The 20,553-nt window shown below is 42.7% G+C and overlaps 1 protein-coding gene across 17 annotated transcripts in view; it reads left to right on the top strand.

The window, feature by feature from the left end:
• The window catches only part of FHAD1 (forkhead associated phosphopeptide binding domain 1), a 66,597-nt gene extending 50,552 nt beyond the window's left edge, over nt 1-16,045 (top strand). For 7 of the 17 annotated variants that reach the window (XM_073317144.1, XM_073317147.1, XM_073317142.1 and 4 more), the window contains 5 exons: nt 614-709; nt 2,747-2,967; nt 7,691-7,856; nt 9,094-9,174; nt 12,990-16,045. In XM_073317144.1, the coding sequence (XP_073173245.1) occupies nt 614-709; nt 2,747-2,967; nt 7,691-7,856; nt 9,094-9,174; nt 12,990-13,088 (663 nt within the window). In that variant the 3' untranslated portion in view covers nt 13,089-16,045. The other 10 variants (XM_073317158.1, XM_073317153.1, XR_012155595.1 and 7 more) reach the window with 9 other exon arrangements.
• The last annotated feature ends 4,508 nt before the right edge of the window (nt 16,046-20,553 follow it).

Below are 20,553 nucleotides of genomic sequence, written 5' to 3'. Positions count from 1 at the left end.
CACTGAGCAAGAGGTGAACCCTAATTAAAAGCAGGTAGAAAGCTTCATGTGAAGGTGGTGCCCCTTTGAGGGTGGATAAGAGAGGAAAGAGGCATGGTTAACCAGAAATCAAGTGTGTTTAACATATAATCTAGTGTTTTATCAGATACTTGCTGACAGACCCTTTGTTTAGACCCGATGCTGTACTTTGCACAACATAATAGGCCTTCTGACAGCCAGAAGTGACACACTTGACAAGGTGTCAAGTTGCAGTGGGGGAGGTTTAGATTGGATATTAGGAAAAACTTTTTCACTAAGAGGGTGGTGAAACACTGGAATGCGTTACCTAGGGAGGTGGTAGAATCTCCTTCCTTAGAGGTTTTTAAGGTCAGGCTTGACAAAGCCCTGGCTGGGATGATTTAACTGGGAATTGGTCCTGCTTTGAGCAGGGGGTTGGACTAGATGACCTTCTGGGGTCCCTTCCAACCCTGATATTCTATGATTCTATGATTCTATGATTTTTTCACCACAGCTTTGGGTTGTTGTGGTTGTTTTGTTTGTTTGTTTTCTGTGGGAGGGAGAACAGGATTTGGTCTACAAGTAGTAAGGCGATCCATTACTCTATCTATTTCAGCTTCCAAGCCATTTTCCCAACACATATTCAAATGTAGCCTTAGAGAGGACAGCAAAGTTGGAAATGTCTGACGCTTTAGACCTCAGCGAGAAGATGGTATGTAAATAAAAGACAAGGTACAATCACATTCAGGAACTGTATATTGTGGGTCCTGTTAAAGTCAGTTTCAGAATTTAGTGATCAGCTTCCAGGTACCCTGGGAATCTCATGTATTTCTTAGAGTATGAATTCATATCTTCAGGAACTTCAAAACCTCTGTTAGCTGCCTGGGAAATATACAGTCTGAGGAGCTCCCAATGGCATGTGTTTCCTTTCCCTTCAATTTTAACCTCCAAAAAAATGTTCCCTTAAAAGACCTTAGATCTTTGAATGTCTCCTTAGCATGGCATTAAAATAAAGCCTAAATGATTTATGGAGCCAGACTGCCCTCCAGCAAATGGGCCCCTTCAATGGCATGACAGCTTAGAACTGTCGTGGATATGCGCTGGAGTATGCTTTGCCTTAAAAGAAGAGAGGATATGTAGGAATAAATAGCCTGAGACATAGGGATTTTTAAAATGTATTTAAATGTGTTGGGAGAAAGTGCCATTCTTAACCTTCTCTAAAACACAGACCACACACTGTGTAAAGCCAAACACTCAGCCCCTTTCTGAGGTTTGGCAATTTAGCAATGTTTAGTTCAAGCCTTCAAGCTGAGCTGCTCCTAGGGTTCCTACCTCTGAACTGCTCTTCTGTCTCTACTGCCGCCTGCCTTGTAGCAGAATGGGATTATGAGCCACGCGTATTAGTGAAACAGCAAAACACACTAAATACTTTTCCATCAGAATAAAAAATTACTAACAGGGCAGGGTGTTTCCATCAAAGATTACCAAGCCTGTTGTTGCCTGTGCGTTGCATGATATAAGAAGGGCTGTGTATATAGAGAAGGGGGAAGGATAGCTCAGTGGTTTGAGCATTGGCCTGCTAAACCCAGGGTTGTGAGTACAATCCTTGAGGGGGCCATTTAGGGATTAGGCCAAAAATTGGGGATTGATCCTGCTGTGAGCAGGGGGTGGGACTAGATGACCTCCTGAGGTCCCTTCCAACTCTGATATTCTATGATCCTAAACTTCAGGAGTGTTCTGTATGCGAATAAATGGTTGGGTATCCCTCTGACTGACTGGAAGTGGAAGACAGAACCAAAAATCCAGTAAAACAACTGGTTCAACTCCAGTGCTGTATTGAGGTGGAAGGAGTTTTTGATATATCTTATGTATCAGTCTAGGCCTTTATAGCCTGCCCATCATCTGAATGCTTCACCTGTGTCAGAGACTCTCCAATCTTTCCACTTTAGAAGAGGTTATCTGAGTGACACCTCTCCGCTTCCCCACAGTTTGGGTCTGAGAATGTTTCAACCTGATCCTGCATATCCCCAGTAATGGCTTTGTGAGCCACTGCTGAGAACCGCTGCCCTAGGACACAGTCAGTGCACTGACTCATCTTGTCTCTATTTATGTCCCAATTACTGTGTGATATTTATCTCCTCTTTTTTAAAATGTGCTGATCATCATCAAAGCACTGTAAATAAAATCTCCCTATTTTAAACCCAATAGCGACATTTCATCCTGGTTCTACTTCCTGGAGAACAACACTGAATCCCCCTACTGTATTTTCCACTGCATGCAACCGATGAAGTGAACTGTAGCTCACGAAAGCTTATGCTCAAATAAATTTGTTAGTCTCTAAGGTGCCACATGTACTCCTTTTCTTTCTCCAGCGTCTAGTTAGTTTCGAGTCCTTATGCCTCCATTACATGGGCATTGTGACAACCCAAGAAATAGTGACTTTAGAACCATTGGATGCTGATCCAGTTCTGCACCTAACTGCTTCATAGTCAAATTAGTTTGTCTAATACATTATGAATGAATTATTTGGTACATTATTGTTCTGCTTGATTCCTTAGGAACACAAAAGAGGCTAAGGAAAAAAATAGGTTAAATTTAAATGAAGAGGCTTGCACACAGTAGTTTATGTACTACCTTTTAATCCTTTACACTAAAGTAAAATGAAAGCCGATGGGTTGAGCAGTGTGATATTTTTCTAATAAGGAGTCAGCACACCTAGTAAATAATTCACTCTCTCCTCTTCATACAGTATCTAAACTTAATTCATGCTCTTGGAAGTCTGATGAATGTGAAGGAGCTGACAGGAGTGCAGTCTGTTAAGCATCTTTCTCAGGATGAGAGAGAAAAAGTGAGAATGGAGCGACAGAAGGACCTTGAGCTGCTGTACGATAAGATCAGTAAACTCAAGAGTCGGCTAGAAAGGAAAGAAGAACTACTGAAAGAGTATGAGTCAGACATTGGACAACTCAGGTAGAGAAAACACACTTACTTACTATTTACTAAGAGTCGTGACCGTGGATCCAGCTGTTTTAGCAAAAAGACCCAAAACGGTGACAAAAAATTGTGAGAAATTTAGTGGAAGGAGAATATTTACAATTCAGTTTTAATTACAGGATACTTTTGTTTCTATAAAAACATTCACTATGTTATTGCGTGGAAATAAAGCTGGCGTAGCTAGGAAATGCCCTTTTTGAACTTCATAGCTCTCTAAAATGGTATCTTCTAAGGCCACATCAAGCTAACCCAGGGATTCTCAAACTGGGGGTCAGGACCCCCTCAGCGGGTCGCAAGGTTATTACATGGGGGGCCGCAAACTCTCAGCCTCCACCCCAAACCCCGCTTTGCCTCCAGCATTTATAATGGTGTAAAATATATAAAAAAGTGTTTTTAATTTATAAGGGGGGGTCGCATTCAGAGGCTTGCTATGTGAAAGGGGTCACCAGTACAAAAGTTGGAGAACTACTGAGCTAGCCAAGTAAATAAATGAGCAATTCTATTTAAAAACTAACCATACAAGATGACACAATGTCTATTATTGTACTAAATACCTATGTGTTGTTAGGATTGTCCATTACAGGCTATGTCTGGAAACTGTATGCCCAGTTTTCAAAAATGGATATTTTAATAGGACATCCACATTCTGAGCCCCTATATCAGCACTTAGGCATTCATTCATTTTAAGCATCTGAGTGCCCATTTGAAATCCTAAGTTTAGGGCTGGTCACTTAACTACCTACCATAGAAACTCAAATTTGAAAATAGGATCCTGCAGATGAAAATGATATCTAAAGGTTTGTAGTATGAGCAGAGGGACATCTGCTGCTTTTATTCTACAGCAACATTACTCTTGTCTGTTTTTCCTGTTCGAGATTTATTATTAGTAACAGATATAATAATTATATAGTCTTTAATCATTTATACGATTCTTTGAAGAATCCATGGCAAGTAATGCGGTGTTATTCTGCTTAATCATATGCATCACATGTGGTGTTTGTCTTGTACTAGAAAAATGTCTAAACCATTTGGAAAATGAAGCCAAAAAGAACAGTGGAGTGTTGGATGAGATTCTCTGGAATCTCTGGTTAATACTCCACCCTGAAATTGAAGGGAAGGTTGGGGTTATTTCGCTGCCTGTGAAGAAATCCCCATCCCTGTGGATAGTAAAGTCTCCCTAACAGAACTATTTATCTCTGGGACTCATTAAAATGCTTTTTAAAGGAATTTTTGTGTACTTTAAAATGTACAAAATTGCCCCAAATATGCAGGTGTTTTCAACATAATTCCTAAGGAAGGAACTCCCAGGAGCCCCTACTGAGTCTTCACCTAGTGTTCCCAATCATACACACCGAATGCTGTGTTGTGCTATCCTCACGCTCCATGTACTTTGCAGAAATCAAGTATAAACATTCCTAATAAACACACTCAGTATGGTCTGTGGTTTGATGCTACCTCCTTGCTTGGTTGTGGTTATGAGAAAGCATTTTTGTTTCAATAGGATGAGTAAATTCCCCATCACGAGCCACTTCTTTCAGCAGAAACATGCACCCTAAAGAGAGGGGTTTATCACGGACTAAGGAGAAATTTTTGTGGGAAATCCTTGTTAAAACATTTTCAGCATTTCACAGGAAAAAACAGGGGGCCTGTTTCTCATTTACACTAAGGCCTTTTCCATGCCTCTGGTAGTGTAAAGGAGCCTTAGCCCTGGTCTACACTACGAGGTTAGGTCGAATTTAGCCACGTTAGGTTGATTTTAAAATGGATGCGTCCACACAACCAACTCCGTTCCGTCGACTTAAAGGGCTCTTAAAATCGACTTCTGTACTCCTCCCTGGCGAGGGGAATAGTGCTAAAATCGACCTTGCTGGATCAAATTTGGGGTAGTGCAGTCGCAAAACAACGGTATTGGCCGTGACCATGCAGTCCCCCCAGAATTGCAAACGAGCTCCAGCATGGACCGAAAGGGAGACACTGGATCTGATTGCTGTATGGGGAGAAGCATCTGTGCAGGCAGAACTCAGAGCAAAAAGAAGAAATGCCAATATATTTGCCAAAATCTCACAGGGCATGATGGAGAGACGCTACAACAGGGACACACAGCAGTGCCACGTGAAAGTTAAGGAGCTGAGGCAAGCCTACCAAAAGACAAAGGAGGCAAATGGGTGCTCTGGGTCAGACCCCCCATACATGCTGCTTCTATGATCAGCTGCATGGCATTCTAGGGGGGATTCTACTACTACCCCACCACTGTCCGGGGACACCTGCAGGGGGAGAGTCTCACACAATAAGGAGGAGGATTTTATGAATGAGGAAGAGGAGGAGGAGGAGGAGAATGTGCAGCAGGTAAGCGGTGAATCCGTTCTCCCCGGCAGCCAGGACTTTTTCATCACCCTGGACCCAATACCCTCCGAAGGTGGGATCCCTGACCCTGAAGCTGGAGAAGGCAGCTCTGGTGAGTGCACATTTGTAACTACAGTACAGGGTTTAAAAGCAATAGTGTTTAATGTTTGATTTGCTCCAACGAATTGGGATGCATTTGCGGCCAGTACAGCTACTGGAAAAGTCTGTTCACATGTCTGGGGATGGAGCGGGAATCTTCCAGGGACATCTCCATGAAGCTCTCCTGGAGGTACTCTGAAAGACTTTGCAGAAGGTTTCTGGGGAGGGCTGCCTTATTTTAAGTGCTATAAGGACACTTTACCACGCCAGGCCAGTAGCAAGTAGTCTGGAATCACTGCAGCACAAAGCATGGCAGCGAATGGTCCTGGGTTTTGGTCACATTCAAGCAACATTCAGTCTATATCTTTCTGTGTTAGCCTCAGGAGAGTGATATCATTCATGGTCACCTGGTTGAAATAGGGGAATTTTTGTAAGGGAATAGTAAAAGGACCCCGTTCATGCTTGGCTGTTTGCGCTTGGCTAAAAGGGATCATCCCGGAGAATAGCCACACAGCGGGGGGAGGGGTGAAAGGATCATCCCAGAGAATAGCCACGCGGTAAAGGGTGGAGGGAGGTGTGTGCTGCATATCCACCCGAAAACCACAGCCCCTCCTTTTAAATATGAAACCCAACCCATTGCTTACTATGCGAAAGGGTGGTGCTGCAGTTTGAAACCATTCCCACATGTTATGTGTAAGAAGCCAACCCCACGTACCCTGGGCCTTACCATGGCTGCCTGGAAACTGAATTTTGTTGCCCAGCCATGTGTGATGTGTCACCATACCGACAGGCATTCAATATAAAAGGTAAAATGCGACCTTGTACCTAAAGCACATGTGCTGCTGTGAAATGCTTGATTCACTGTGAAAGAGTATCATCTTAAATTTTACTCACCCTTTTTATCTCCCCCCCAGGTGCAAATGTTTCTACGCTCCTCCTATCATTTCCGTCTCTGAGGTTATCGCAGATTAGAAAGCGAAAAAAATGCACTCGTGATGGCATGTTTTCTGAGTTCATGCAGTCCTCCCGCACTGATAGGGCACAGCTTAATGCATGGAGGCATTCAGTGTTAGAGGCCAGGAAAGCATTAAGTGAGCACGAAGAGCGGAGGCAGGAGCGTGAAGAGTGGAGGCAGGAGGCAATGCGAGGCTAATGGGAGAGCAAACGGACATGATGAAGCATCTGTTGGAGCTGCAGATTTCCTGCACATTTCCCAGAGTCACTACCCTTGATAACAGAATGTCAATGATTGCACTGGCTACCTGGATCACAGCAGCCCCCATAGTAGACTTGCCCACTCCAAATTGATTCCCGACTGACCGGTAGCAGTCAGGCGTTGCAAGCTTCCACAGGGCTATCACCACTCACTTCTCAACTATCAGGGCAGCTCTCATCTTGGTATTCCTGCACTTCAGGATGGGGGAAAGCAACTCACAGAGTTCCAGGAAAGTGGCCTTACGCACGCGAAAGTTTTGCAGCCACTGTGAATCATCCCATACCTGCAACACTATGCGGTCCCACCAGTCTGTGCTTGTTTGCGGGGCCCAGAATTGGCATTCCACTGTATCAGCCAGCCCTACTGCCGCCACTATGTCCCAAATGCCACAGCTCGTGCTTTCAGGAACATCTGTGTCCATGTCCTCATCAAAATCCTCCTCATGCTGACGTCTCTTAGCCCGGTTCTGCATATACTCCAGGATAATACGCGAGGTGTTTACAATGCTCACCACAGCAGCGGTGACAGTGAGCTGAGCTGAGCTGAGCGGGCTCCATGCTTGCCATGGTATGGCACCTGCACAGAAAAAAGGCGAGAAACGATTGTCTGCCATTGCTTTCACGAAGGGAGGGGTGACTAACAACATGTACCCAAAACCACCTGCGACAATGTTTTTGCCCCATCAGGCATTGGGAGCTTAACCTAGAATTCCAATGGGTGGCAGAGACTGCGGGAACTGTGGGATAGCTACCCACAGTGCACCGCTCCATAAGTCGATGCTAGCCACGGTAGTGAGGACGCACTCCACCGACTTTATGCGCTTAGTGCGGACATATGCAATCGACTGTATAAAATCGATTTCTAAAAATCAACTTCTATAAAATTGACCTAACTTCATAGTGTAGACATACTCTTAAAGTGGATGTAAATGTAATTTATCCTCTCTTTTTAAGGCCCCTTACACTGCCAGAGGTGTATCAAGAGGCTGTCGTGTAGATGAGAATAAAGCCCAGAATACTTTACCTCTTCTGTTTTGTACAGGGCGAATAAGGTCTCTCTGCAAGCGTACCAGGCCGAGATAACTAAACTGGAAGATGATGTCTATAGAGAAGCAGAAGAGAATGCTCTGCTAAAAGAGGCTCTAGAGAGGACACAGTTCCAGCTGAATCAGGAGAAAAGGTTGAACAGAGCAGTTAAACTGCATAAGGTAATGGTCTAGGGACAAAAGTCATGGCAGTGCTTCCATGAACCTGGTACCTAAACATCCTCTTCTGCAGCTGTGTGTTGGGCAGTAACCTAATTATTTAGGGGGCTGACTTTTGGTAGGTCCTGCTTGAAAACATCCTCACTGAGGCAGGCACCGATGAAAGATTATATTATAGCTGCAGGGTTAACACTGAGATGTCACCCTGCAATCCAAACGCCACAGAACAAGACCCTGCAAGTTTTGACTTGGATATGTGGAGGTGGGAAGGGAGCTAATCACAAACAGGTAGTAAGCTGGAAGGGCCTCTGCCTGTCTATCTTTGCACAGGATTTGGAAGATCCCAAGGAGCCTGTCACCTTAGTATGTAACCAAGAATAGAACTGGCTGAGATTTAGGACAAGAATAGCAGTACATTTGCTATTGTTTCCTTGATTTCTCTAATCTGTCTGTGTAGTGTCATAAGCTTGGAGAATGCTCTGTAGCCCCAAAAGGCCATATGATAAGTGGTTTTATCCAGACTTTCATATTTAGTTGATGCTTTGGGTCTTCATCAAAATGACCCTTAGAAGAGTGAATTGCACATTGGTACAAGTTAAGACAATTCATGTTTGAAGGAAGTATTGAGATTAAACAATAATTGCCAGCAGTTAGGTGCTTTTTTCATTGCAGCTTGCTGTTGGCTTTGGGGAATGTGAGTAACTCAGTCCGCTTGAGTCAGGAGAGTGAGTTTGTGTGTGTATGGGGGTGAGGGGGATGTGAGAAAACCTGGATTTGTGCAGGAAATAGCCCAACTTGATTGTCATGCACATTGTGTAAAGAGTTGTCACTTTGGATGGGCTATCACCAGCAGGAGAGTGAATTTGTGTGGGGGGGTGGAGGGTGAGAAAACCTGGATTTGTGCTGGAAATGGCCCACCTGATGATCACTTTAGATAAGCTATTACCAGCAGGACAGTGGGGTGGGAGGAGGTATTGTTTCATATTCTCTGTGTATATATAAAGTCTGCTGCAGTTTCCACGGTATGCATCCGATGAAGTGAGCTGTAGCTCACGAAAGCTTATGCTCAAATAAATTGGTTAGTCTCTAAGGTGCCACAAGTACTCCTTTTCAGTCCGCTTTGTTGGTCTTATCAGATTTGGAGTCCTATTTAGTTCTGATGTGTCTCAGCTGTATTTTTGATAGGATGTCCAAGGCAAGATTTGCAATTGGATGTCATTTTACTGGTATTTTCACCCAGAGCCATTTAGAGGAACTGGAGAAGAGAAGTGAAAAGTTGTCACCATGTCGTACCTGTTCACAAAAAGACAGAGCCAGGAAGGTATGCATATGTCTGAACACTTGCTCATAGTAACAGGATCAGTGTAATCATTTTGCCTAACTTATAAGAGATGGACTTCAGCCCATCTAATAATAATTCATTTGTGTGTCATAACACCCGTGAATGAAGAGATTGAACTGGCCCAGCAATGTGAATGAAGAGCTGTCAGTAAGGTAGCAGTAATATTAATGGCATTGATCCAAAGAACTCAAAGCAGAAACCCCGTTACACAGAATGGGAAACCGAGGCACAGGGAAGTTAAGTAACTCATTCAAGATCACATACCCAGCTGGAGGCAGGAACAGAACCCAGCTCTCCTGATTTCTAGTCCCCTGTTCTGACCACAGTGAAGTAGGTGAAAGCTAGTGCTGCAACTGAATGAACAGCAGGAGGGAAGCAGCAACAAACCGTGGAGGGGAGGAAGTGCACACAGCAGGAGCCTGGGGAGCAGATGACAACACAGGGAAAACTGGGAGGGGCTGCCAAAGAAGGAGGGAGCCATGTATGGAATTAAAATGGGCCAAATTTGGACCATAAGTGAAATGACTATAATTCCATAGAGGCGCTCAAGCTCTCAGTGTATGTACATCCTGAACTCCTCAGGGGAACTCTGGCCTCTTCATTCCTTAGTTGACTATTGTTATTTCTATGTGAAAGGCACTACAAACACCAACAGGTACAGAATTTGAAATTTCTGCAAGCTCTACCTAGAGAACCTTTTGAAAACGTTGTACATTTCAAAGCTGCAAGCATACAGCAGTGCAGAGTCATCCTCTCCCTACACTTGGGTGTCTGGACTGTGCATGGCTTTTTCTGATTACATAACGAGTTAGTGAACTGTAGATTCTTGCAGTAAACCCCCTATCATACTGCGTAAAGTTATGGTTCTCTTAACCACTTGGTCAGCCTAAGACAATCACCTTAATTAACCTGTGCTCTGTCTAATGCATTCTATGCCTAATTAACCCATTGATTGTAAATCTCCTTTTATAGAACCTGGGTAGAATTTTCAAAAGTGCCTTAGTCCCTCTATAAGTTAAATGAGATTTATTTTGCTTAGGCCCTTTTGAAAATGTTACCCCCTACATCTGTAGGGGAAGACATTGCTGAAGCAATGATTTACCTTCTCTGCAGCTGAGAGGTCTTTTTTGTAAATCACACTCCGTTTATAGAATCTAAAGGTCTCCATATCTCTATCTGAAACAGAATTGTGCAGCATCTGTTATTTGCTTATGAAAATACCTAGTCCAGAAGGGCCCAATGGTCTTTCTCTTACGGATGTGGCCACACCATTTGCTTTAAGCATCTGTAAACACAAGGTATTACATTTTACTTTTTACCAGGTAGGAAATAATATGGTCTTGATACACCACACAGGGAGCTCACTCTAGTAAAGTGGTGCTTAGAATTTTTTAGTATATTTGGAATTTGTTTTAAAGATCCATTTCCTGGAGTCATGTGATTACCTGAGACTCTCAGCATTTATTTTTTTTAAAGTAAATCTCTGGCCGTCATCGTTGCAGAGAAAAGCCTGAAAATGTGATCCCCAGAGGCTCAAAATCCAGAAGGCAAAAGAATAAAAAGAACCCAAAATGTATTATTTTTCAACTCTCAAGATTTTTTAAACCAGTTGTCTCAATATGGGGGGCCTGACTCATTATTTTTGAATGCTTGGGATTGGCAGTCCTCTGAATTTGTTGTCACAAGTGGCATCTTTGCACTCACCACCCTTTAACTGTGGAGCACTGGTTTTAGTTCTCCCAGGTGCAAGGATGTACAGAGGGGATCCCAAGGTAGGGTTATGAACCAGTAATTGGTAATCTTCTTTACAGATCTACACCCACCTACCCTACACAGCTCACTTAAATCCCTAATATTCACTAGGCAGTCCACACAGATGAAACGAGATAATTTCTTTGTGACTTGTTGATCACTGCTTAGTTACCATAAAGCTCCATGTATACTTGTGGTGTTTCACAAATAATATCTGACATTCCCCTGTGAGGGAAGGAAAAGAAACTAGTACATTTCATTTGTATTAACAAGCAGATGCTTAAAAAACGAGGATCCAGCACCAGATTTCCCAGATCAGTAAGTAAGGATTATAAAGGGTAGGTCATGCATAACAAATCTGATTAACTTCCTTGTGGAAATGACAATGAGAGCTGACAGGAGAGAGGCAGCAGACGTAATCAACTAGGAGTTCAAGAGGGTTTAAACACAGTACCATCAAGGGAGAGAAGTACTGTGTATAAGATTAGTAATTACAGTGTTAATGACGAAAAATTGGCATAGTGACACTGGTCAGATAAGGAGAGGTGATGAGTGATGCAGGGATTGTCTTAACCTCTGGTCTTAGTCACACTCCAGAGAAAAGAACTTGTAGTAGCATGTACTAATTTTCAGAACAAATGCGGCTGGAAGGGAAACCAGGACATAAAAGAACAGAGCTTACTCAGAAGTGTGAGAAGAGAGTCAAGAAACAGGGAAAGGGATTCCTCTTGAAGGTCACATGCAGTCTGTTCATGAAAAGGAAGTGTAGATGATAGTGAAGGGAATATTTCTAAAATACTTCACCTCCCTTTGTCCTACTTCCTTGGCTCTGCACAATCACAAGTATCATCTTATAAAGCAGTGCCCCAATGTCCAGGCCCTTCAGACTTTGGTCTAATCTGCATTTATGCAAGTCACCAAATCATCAGACAAGTTAGCAGAATGCAGTGGGACTGGCATTCTCCTACAAACAGTTTCATCACTGCAGTAAACAGGAGTATAGCTCATTGGGATTAAAGTGCATTGGTAATGCTATGTGAGGCTGTGTGAGGAGTGTCATGTGTAAGGCACAGAAGGAAGTTGTCCCTCTCTGTTCGGCACTGGTGAGGCCTCGGAGCACTGTGTCCAATTCTGTGCCACACTTAAGGAAAGATGTGGACAAATGGGAGAGAGTCGAGAGGAGAGCAACAAAAATGATAAAAAATCTAGAAAACCCAGCCTTTGAGGAACGATTAAAAAAGCAGGCATGTTTAGTCTTGAGAAAAGAAGACTGAGGGGGGACCTGATAACAATCTTTAAATATGTTAAGGGCTGTTGTGAAACAGATGGTGATCAATTGTTCTCCGTATCTACTGAAGGTAGGACAAGAAGTAATGGACTTAATCGGCAGCCAGGGGATTTAGTTTAGATATTAGGGGGGAAATTAACAAATTAAGCTCTGGTATAGGCATCTAAGAGAGGTTGTGGAGTTCCCATCATCAGATGTTTTAAGAAGAAGTTGGACAGACACCTGTCAGGGATGCTCTAGGTTTACTAGGTCCTGCCACACCACAGGGGGCTGGACTTGATGAATTCTCAAGGTGCCTTCCAGCTCCATATTTTTATGATTCTGTGGTTTAACCCAGCTCTATCAGTAGCTCATTGTTACGAGGATTGAACTGAATCATTAAAAAATGGGTGCTTAAAGTTTGGCTCTGAGATTCATATTGAGGTATCATAAGTGGCCTGATTTTTCTTAAGTGCTGGATATGCAGCAGCTTCCACACACCGAACCAGGCCTCATCCTCTCATCCAGGCCTTCCATCTTGTGTGCTGCACTAACTAGATGCAGGCATCCTAGACAACACTTGCCCCACTGCACCTCCCTCCATGTGGTGTTACTGCTCCCCGGTACATGTGGGCAATCTACACTGGAAAGTTTACCCTTTGGTTTAAATTGCATAATACTGATGTGATGAACACATGAGCATGAGAAGGTTTACATTGCAATCTACAAATTGTCCCGTATAAGAACAATTTTTTAATCTCTCTCTGTCTCGCAGCCTGGACCCAAAACAAAATCATTCCCCGAAAAGCTGAAGACGACAGACCATGTGATAGAAACATTTAAGAGGAGAGCACATAGTAATGCCACCTCATAGGCGTTTCTCTTGCAAAAATCCTGTAGTAGGAATTTGCCAAGTACTGTAATACTGTTTGGGTTAGAGCTGTTATTAATTGTATTGTTTTGATGAGAATCCATTTAGCCCTTGTGTAAATATATGAAACGCTGCAGTGTATCTTGAATTACTTATGACTTGTTTTTTTTAAATATGTTGCTTATGTACCATATTGTATTTCTGATAATTAGAAGTGTAAGAAAAATGGTCATTTTAATACAAACTGATATATAAATTCAGAAGTGTATTTTTTATCTTTATAAGTATCCTTTTTTAAATAGTCTCAAACTCCTAAGGTCTGCTTAGGTTAAATTTTGTTATGCTGGTGTAGCTCACTTGAGCCCTAACACAGTCCTAAATCCAAGTAGATCCATGGTAGAGTTCCAGCATGAGGTATGAAAATGGACCACCAGGTTCTGACAACTAAATTCCAGAATTGCATAAATGTGACTGAACAGAACCATTCTGAGTCCATTGTGTAATTACAACCAATTGAAAGAATGCTGTTCATTTACTAGAATGTTACTTAAATAATACACTTGCATGAGCAATCTGGGAGCCACATTTGATAAGCAGCCTTAGGGACCAACCCAAATTCCCATATTCCGGTGAATACAGAACAGCAAGGGCTCACCTCTCTGTTACTCTGATCAGATGTATTATTTATTACTATAGCATTCTTGAAAACTAAAGGCTATTTTCCTTTGCAAAATCAGAGCAAAATGTTCGTACTAGTTACCACCCAAAATAATTCTTGATATCTGAGAAAGCTAATCTTGCTAAGTAGTGAGGTAGGTGTTAGCCCATTCGCTGCTGGGTCAGTGCAGTAAGCTAGTGGTTCTGGTACATACTGTCCCCACAGTCATTCTCCCTTTGTTGTATTCTGAACAGTTTGCACAGATCCTTTCAACAATGGGTAATTTGGATTCTAGGCTGTATAGATAAAGTCCTATTATATTGCAAATTGTCTACATTTTGGCACTAACAAACTGGCTCATTAGTGCTAAAATGTCCAGTGCGTGGACATGCTTTTGTCCGAGTCTCACTGCTAATGTTATGTATGGTACAATAGTCCGTAACTAGTAGCTCTTTTCTAGTGCAGGCTTGGTTTAGTTCCTAACACACTGGGTAAAGTCAGTCTCTCTTTAGGACTTGGCCTATTTTTCTTACCAGATGTGCAATGTGCTTCCATCTGTACAATGTCCTGAGTTTATTTTGGGACAATACATGACCTCACATGCCTGTTTTATTTTAACATTTTGCTCTGGCCCCGTCTATCTGTTCTGTTTGAACCTTTGCAGCAGTTCTTCCTTGAGCGTTTTTGGGGCATCATTATTTTGCAATCCTCATATATTGCCCTTCCCCCTGCCCTATAACATTAGCTAATTTCTATAGCTGCCGTACCTTGAATAATCTAGATTTGCATGTGGCTATCACTTCAGTATTGTCCCAAGGATTTGAAAAGTCTCCTCTGTCTTGCTTGTGATAAATTTAATCTTCTGATCAGCTGCTAGTAAGGTAATCATTACCAAACTAGCATATGCTCCCTTATTTCCTATGTTTTTTTCTTTCATACTCTCATCCATTGCTCTTCCCAGTGCACCAGCTGTAGATGTAGCTTTGCTAGAAGTGGAATACTTTCAGGTCATCTCAGAAGCTTGATCATAATTATTTTAATCTGCAGAGGGCAGTCACTCAGTGACTTCATAAAGAATAATTGATGTCTTGTGGTCAGTTTCAGACCCTTTATAGTCTAATTAAACGGTTCTCTAGCAAATACGTTTAGCAGTTTTTTTATCTATATGTCTACTTTCCATATGTCAGTCAATATTGTGTCTAAACAACAGGTCATCACTGATGATCAGACCTTTGCTCAAGTATGTTTTCAGATGTTTCAAGATATTTTGCAATACAGGGAAACTGCTAAGGTTATGAAGAGTCCTTGTGGCACATTAGAGACTAGCAAATTTATTTGGGCATAAGCTTTCGTGGGCTAAAACCTGGGTGCCACAAGGAATCCTTGTTGTTTTTGCTGATACAGACTAACAAGGCTACCCCTCTGAAACCTGTTAAGGTTATATCATTCCTGCAGAGCTCTGATGACACCAAAAATCAATAGCTTTGCCCTTGGTGCTCAGCATGTGATGCCAAAGGTCTAGTAACGTCCAACAATCTGAGAAGTTGAGGAAACTAGTACAAGCCATGTACTTAGTGTGTTACTGCCCTTCCCAAATTGTTAAAAATATATAAATAAAGTAAATTTGGCCTCATTTTCAGAGGTACTGAGCAACCGCAGCTTTCTGTGGAAGTTAGTGGGAACACATATGTGCTCAGCACCTTTGAAAATCAGGGAAATTATTTTTAAAAAGCTTATTTTTAATAGAATACCTATTCTCAAGATTCAGTGCACAGAGCCAATGTGCTACAATAACCTTTTCCAGCAACCTCATGCATGGAAATATCTACATCTTTGCAATTCACACTTGCATTGAGTCATTATTTTATCTCTGTATTTGGCACTGATCCAACCGCTGCTGGAATACTGTGTTCAGTTTTGGTGCCCATAATTCAAGAATGAAATAGATAAATTAAGGAAGGTACAGAAAAGAACCATGAGAATGAATAAAGGATTAGAAAACATGCCTTACAGTGAGAAGCAAAGACTTTAATCTATGTAGCTTAACAAAAAAAAGGTTAAGGTGTGACTTGATTACAGTCTGTAAGTACTGTATCTACATGGGGAACAAATATTTAATAATGGGATCTTCACTTCTAGTAGAGCAAGGTATAACACAATCCAATGATTGGACGTTGAAGTTAGACAAATTCGGACTGGAAGTATGATGTACATTTTTGACAGTGAGGATAATTAACTATTAGACAATTTATCAAGGGTCATGGTGTATTCTCCATCATTGACCATATTTAAATCAAGACCAGATGTTTTTCAAAAAGATCGGCTCTAGGAATTATTTTGGGGAAGTTTTCTGGAGTGTTATAGAGGAGGTCAGACTAGATGACAACAATGGTCCCTCTGGCTTTGGAATCTATGGAACAAGTTCTCCTTTATAGCTTAGACATATTTGTTTGCTTTGTTTATTTCTTCACCACTGCTCTGTACTTGATGGAACAGCTTCTGAAAAGTTGCTCCACTAATTCCATTATAAATGTTCTTTAGTAATTGCATCTCTAGTACTGTGAACTGCTGCTTTAATTAAATATCATTTTCACGCACTCTAGCCTGATGGGGTTTTTATGTTTGTTTTTTTTCTTACTCCCAGGCCATTGAAAAGGACACAAAACAACCACACTTTAAACTGCTGCTCGCATTCTCTCCCACTCATTCAGTCAGGGCTCATGTTGAAACCAGGAGGTTTTGACAAGAGACTGGCATTCAAAAATATCTGTTTCAAGTCAGCCAGCTACCAGCCTAAGGCTTGATATTCTCAAAATAGCTGGTGACAAGCATAAATCACCTTTTATCAAAACTATTTCTGTTGCCAGAAAACTTAAGACCTGAACCAGAGAAGAATAATTTAAAGAAAACAAAAGAAGAATCTTTGTCTTGTTGAACACGCAAAGCAATCATTAAGGGTTACATATTCAGCTGCTCTGTAACCCAGCCTGGTTGTGGAGGCACTGAGCTGTAGCTACCTGATTGCAGCTGCTCAAATAGTCTGCTTTGCATCAGCAATTAAATTGTGGGTGCATAGTTCACCACGCCTTGGAAAATTTACCCCTGAATATATAAGATCTCTTGACCAAAATGGCCTGTTATGGGTCATATCATCTGTGTGAGTAAGCCTATTGGTGGTTGTTTTTTAGAAGTGTAATTCAGGTTGAATGTAATTCAAGTGACGTTTGCAGCCATTTTGAAAGTGTGTCAAGACTCTTGAGACCACACATACATACCCGTCTGTTGCTGAGATGACATCTCAGCAATTTCCTCCATCTTTTGTCCTGATATTCAGATTGTAAGATCTTTAGATCAGGTGCTGTCTATTTCCGTGCATTTGCCCAGTGGCTAACCTGTTTGGGGCCTTTCTTTTTAAATAAATACTCCAGAACCATAAATCATAGAAATGTGGGGCTGGAAGACACCTGGAGAAGTCATTCAGTCCAGCCCCCTGTGCAGAGGCAGGACCAAATAAACACAGATCATCCCTGACAGGTGTTTCTCCAACCTGTACTTAAAAATCTCCAGTGATGGAGATGGGGATTCCACAGCCTCCCTTGAAAGCCTATTCCAGAGCTTAGCTACCCCTGTAGTTAGAAAGGAAAGTTTTCCCTAAATCTCCCTGGCTGCAGATGGAGCTCATTACTTCTTGTCCTGCCTTCAGTGAACATGGACAACAGTTGATCACCATCCTCAGCATAATAGCCCAAAGCATATTTAAAGCCTGTTACCAGGTCCTACCTCAGTCTTCAAAACTAAACATGCCCAGTTTTTTAACCTTTCCTCACAGGCTGGGTTTTCTAAACCTTTTATCATTTTTATTGCTCTTCTCCAGTTTAGCCACCTCTGTCCTAAAGTGTGGCACCCAAAACTGGACACAGTGCTATAGCTGAGGCCTCACCAGTGCTGAACAGAGCAGGACAGTTACCTCCCATGTCTTCTATATGACACTTCTGTTAGTACCCCCCAGAATGATATTAGCCTTTTTCACAACTGCATCACATTGCTGACTCGTATTCAATTTGTGATCCCGTATAACTCCCAGATTCTCTTCAGCAGTACTACCATCTAGCCAGTTATTCCCCGTTTTGTGGTTGTGCATTGGTTTTATCTTCCTAAGTGTAGCACTTTGCACTTGTCTTTATTGAATTTAATCTTGTTGACATCAGACCAGTTCTCCAATTTGTCAAGGTCATTTTGAATCCTAATCCTGTCCTCCGAAGTGCTAGCCTCCCCTTCCACCTCGGTGTCATCTGCAAATTTTATAACATACTGTCCACTTCATTATCCAAGTCATTCATGAAAATGTTGACTAGTACCAGATCCCTCCAGGACCATATCTGATGCTTTCCCCCCAGTTTGACAGCGAACCATTGATAGCGGCTCTTTGAGTACGGTCTTTCAATCAGTGTTGTCCCCACCTTATTGTAAGTTCCTGTAGATCACATTTCCCTAGTTTGCTTACGAGACTATAATGTGGGCTGTATCAAAAGCCTTACTAAAATTAGGAAATATCATGTGTACAGCTTCACCCCCCATCTACTAGACCAGGAACTTTATCAAAGAAGGAAATTAGGCTCGTTTGGCATGATTTGTTCTTGACAAATCCATGCTGGCTATTCGTTATAACCCTATTCTCGAGGTGCATACAAATGGATTGTTTAATAATTTGTTCCAGTATCTTTCCAAGTATCAGAGCTAGGCTAACTAGTCTACAATTGGCCGAGTCCCCTTTTTAAAGATGGGAACTTTGTTTGCCCTTCTCCAATCCTCTGGGACCTCACCCATCCTCCGTGCGTTCTCAAAGATCGTTGCTAATGGTTCCGAGATTGCTTCAGCTAGTTCTTTCAGTACCCTACAATGAATTTCATCAGGCTCTGCTGAATTGAATATATCTGACTTATCTAAATATTCTTTAACCCATTCTTTCTCTTTTTTGACTTGCATTCCTTTCCCCTTGTTGTTAATATTAATTGTGTTAAGCATCTGGTCACAATTAACCTTTTTAGTGGAGATTGAAGCAAAATAAGCATTAAACAACTCGGCCTTCCTAATATCATCCATTATTAGCTCTCCTTCCCTGCTAAGTAGAGGACTTACACTGTCCTTTGTCTTTCTCTTGTTACTAAAGTTTGTAAATAAACTCTTATTGCAGGGGTGGGCAAACTTTTTGGCCCGAGGTCCACATTGTGGTTGCAAAACTATATGGAGGGCTGGGTAGGGAAGGCTGTGTGTCCCCAAACAGCCTGGCCCCTACCCCCTATTCACCCCCTCCCACTTCCCGCCCCCGATTCCCCCCCTCAGAACCCACGACCCATCCACCCCCCTGCTCCTTATCCCCTGACCGCCCCCTCCCGTGACCCCCGCCCCTATCCAACCGCCCCTTCTCCCTGTCCCCTGACTGACCCGACCCCTATCCACACCCCCACCCCATTACAGGCCCCCTGGGATTCCCACGCCTATCCAACCCCCCGCCCCCATTCCCTGTCCCCTGACCACCACCACCCCTGAACCTCCACCCCATCCAACTGCCCCCTGTTCCCTGTCCCCTGACTGCCCCTTGGGACCCCCGCTCTCCGCCCCCTTACCAGGCCGGAGCCAGCCACGCCTCCACGCTGCCCAGCAGGAGCGGTGGGCCAGAGTGCTGGCGGCGCAGCACCCTGAGGCTGCGGGGGAGGGGGAACAGCAGGGGAGAGGCCGGGGGCGTCTCCCCGGCTGGGAGCTCAGGGGCCAGGCAGGACGGTCCTGTGGACCGGATGTGGCCCGCGGGCCGTAGTTTGCCCACCTCTGTCTTACTGCCTTCTCTGTCCCTTGCTAGCTATAATTCATGTTGTGCCTTAGTCTTTCTAATTTTGTCCCTAGATGCTTGCACTCTTCTTCTGTACCCATCCCTAGCAATTTGTCCAAGTTTGCACTTTAAGTTCCTGTTAGAGCCATATTGGCCTTGTACTATTTTTCCTATCTCTCCTTCCCATGGGGATAGTTTGCTGTTCTGTGTTTAATATGAATTTAATAAAAGGATATAAATATATCCTTAAATGCAGTGTTTCTACCAGCAGGTTTCTAACTTTTCAGTTGATGCTGGCATTGACTTAGCTCACATATAGTGGTGCTTCTGTACATATACATATACGCACATATTTATTCCTGACAATAATAAAAAAATACTCTCTTTGGGGAGGCAGTGGCTTCTTTTTCTCATGTGAGCCAGCTCTTCCTGGGTAACCCTGCTATGTTGGTGCCAAGTCTGGCCCATCACAATCACTTTCACGGCAACAGACAAGTGTCACAAACACAGGATCATGACTTGACTACAGGGGATTCCGGCAGAAGGAGAAGCTTGGCAGGAGAGAAGAAAGATCGGCTCATCACCCTAGGGGAGGGAGAGCCGCAGTTAGGGATTGTATTTTTTTCATAAAATATCTATGACCCAGTCTAAATCATTTCAGTGACAGTGAAAGGGACTTCCCCATTAGAGGTTTCTTTTAATGGTGTTGATTAATGAACATTTAATGTGCAAAGTAAATTGATTTGGGATCTGAATACTAAAATGCAGCAATGATAATGCTTAGCTCTTACAAAAGCTACTGGCATGTATGATTCCTTTAAGGTCTACCTGCCAAGCATGCTCTTCTTTTTGTAGCATTCTGTGATGTCACCTTGTCTGTAATTGTTGTGAGATGTTCAGCTATCGTAGCAATGCTTAGTATTTAAAAAAAAAAACCCAACCTATTAATCTCTTTCAAATGCTGGCAGATATTAGTTTGACAT

The sequence above is a fragment of the Lepidochelys kempii genome, chromosome 18 (assembly GCF_965140265.1).
Source record: "Lepidochelys kempii isolate rLepKem1 chromosome 18, rLepKem1.hap2, whole genome shotgun sequence".
NCBI classification, from domain to species: domain Eukaryota; kingdom Metazoa; phylum Chordata; order Testudines; family Cheloniidae; genus Lepidochelys; species Lepidochelys kempii.
The sequence above is the reverse complement of the archived record's forward strand: the minus strand, read 5'-3'. Positions and strand labels throughout refer to the sequence as shown.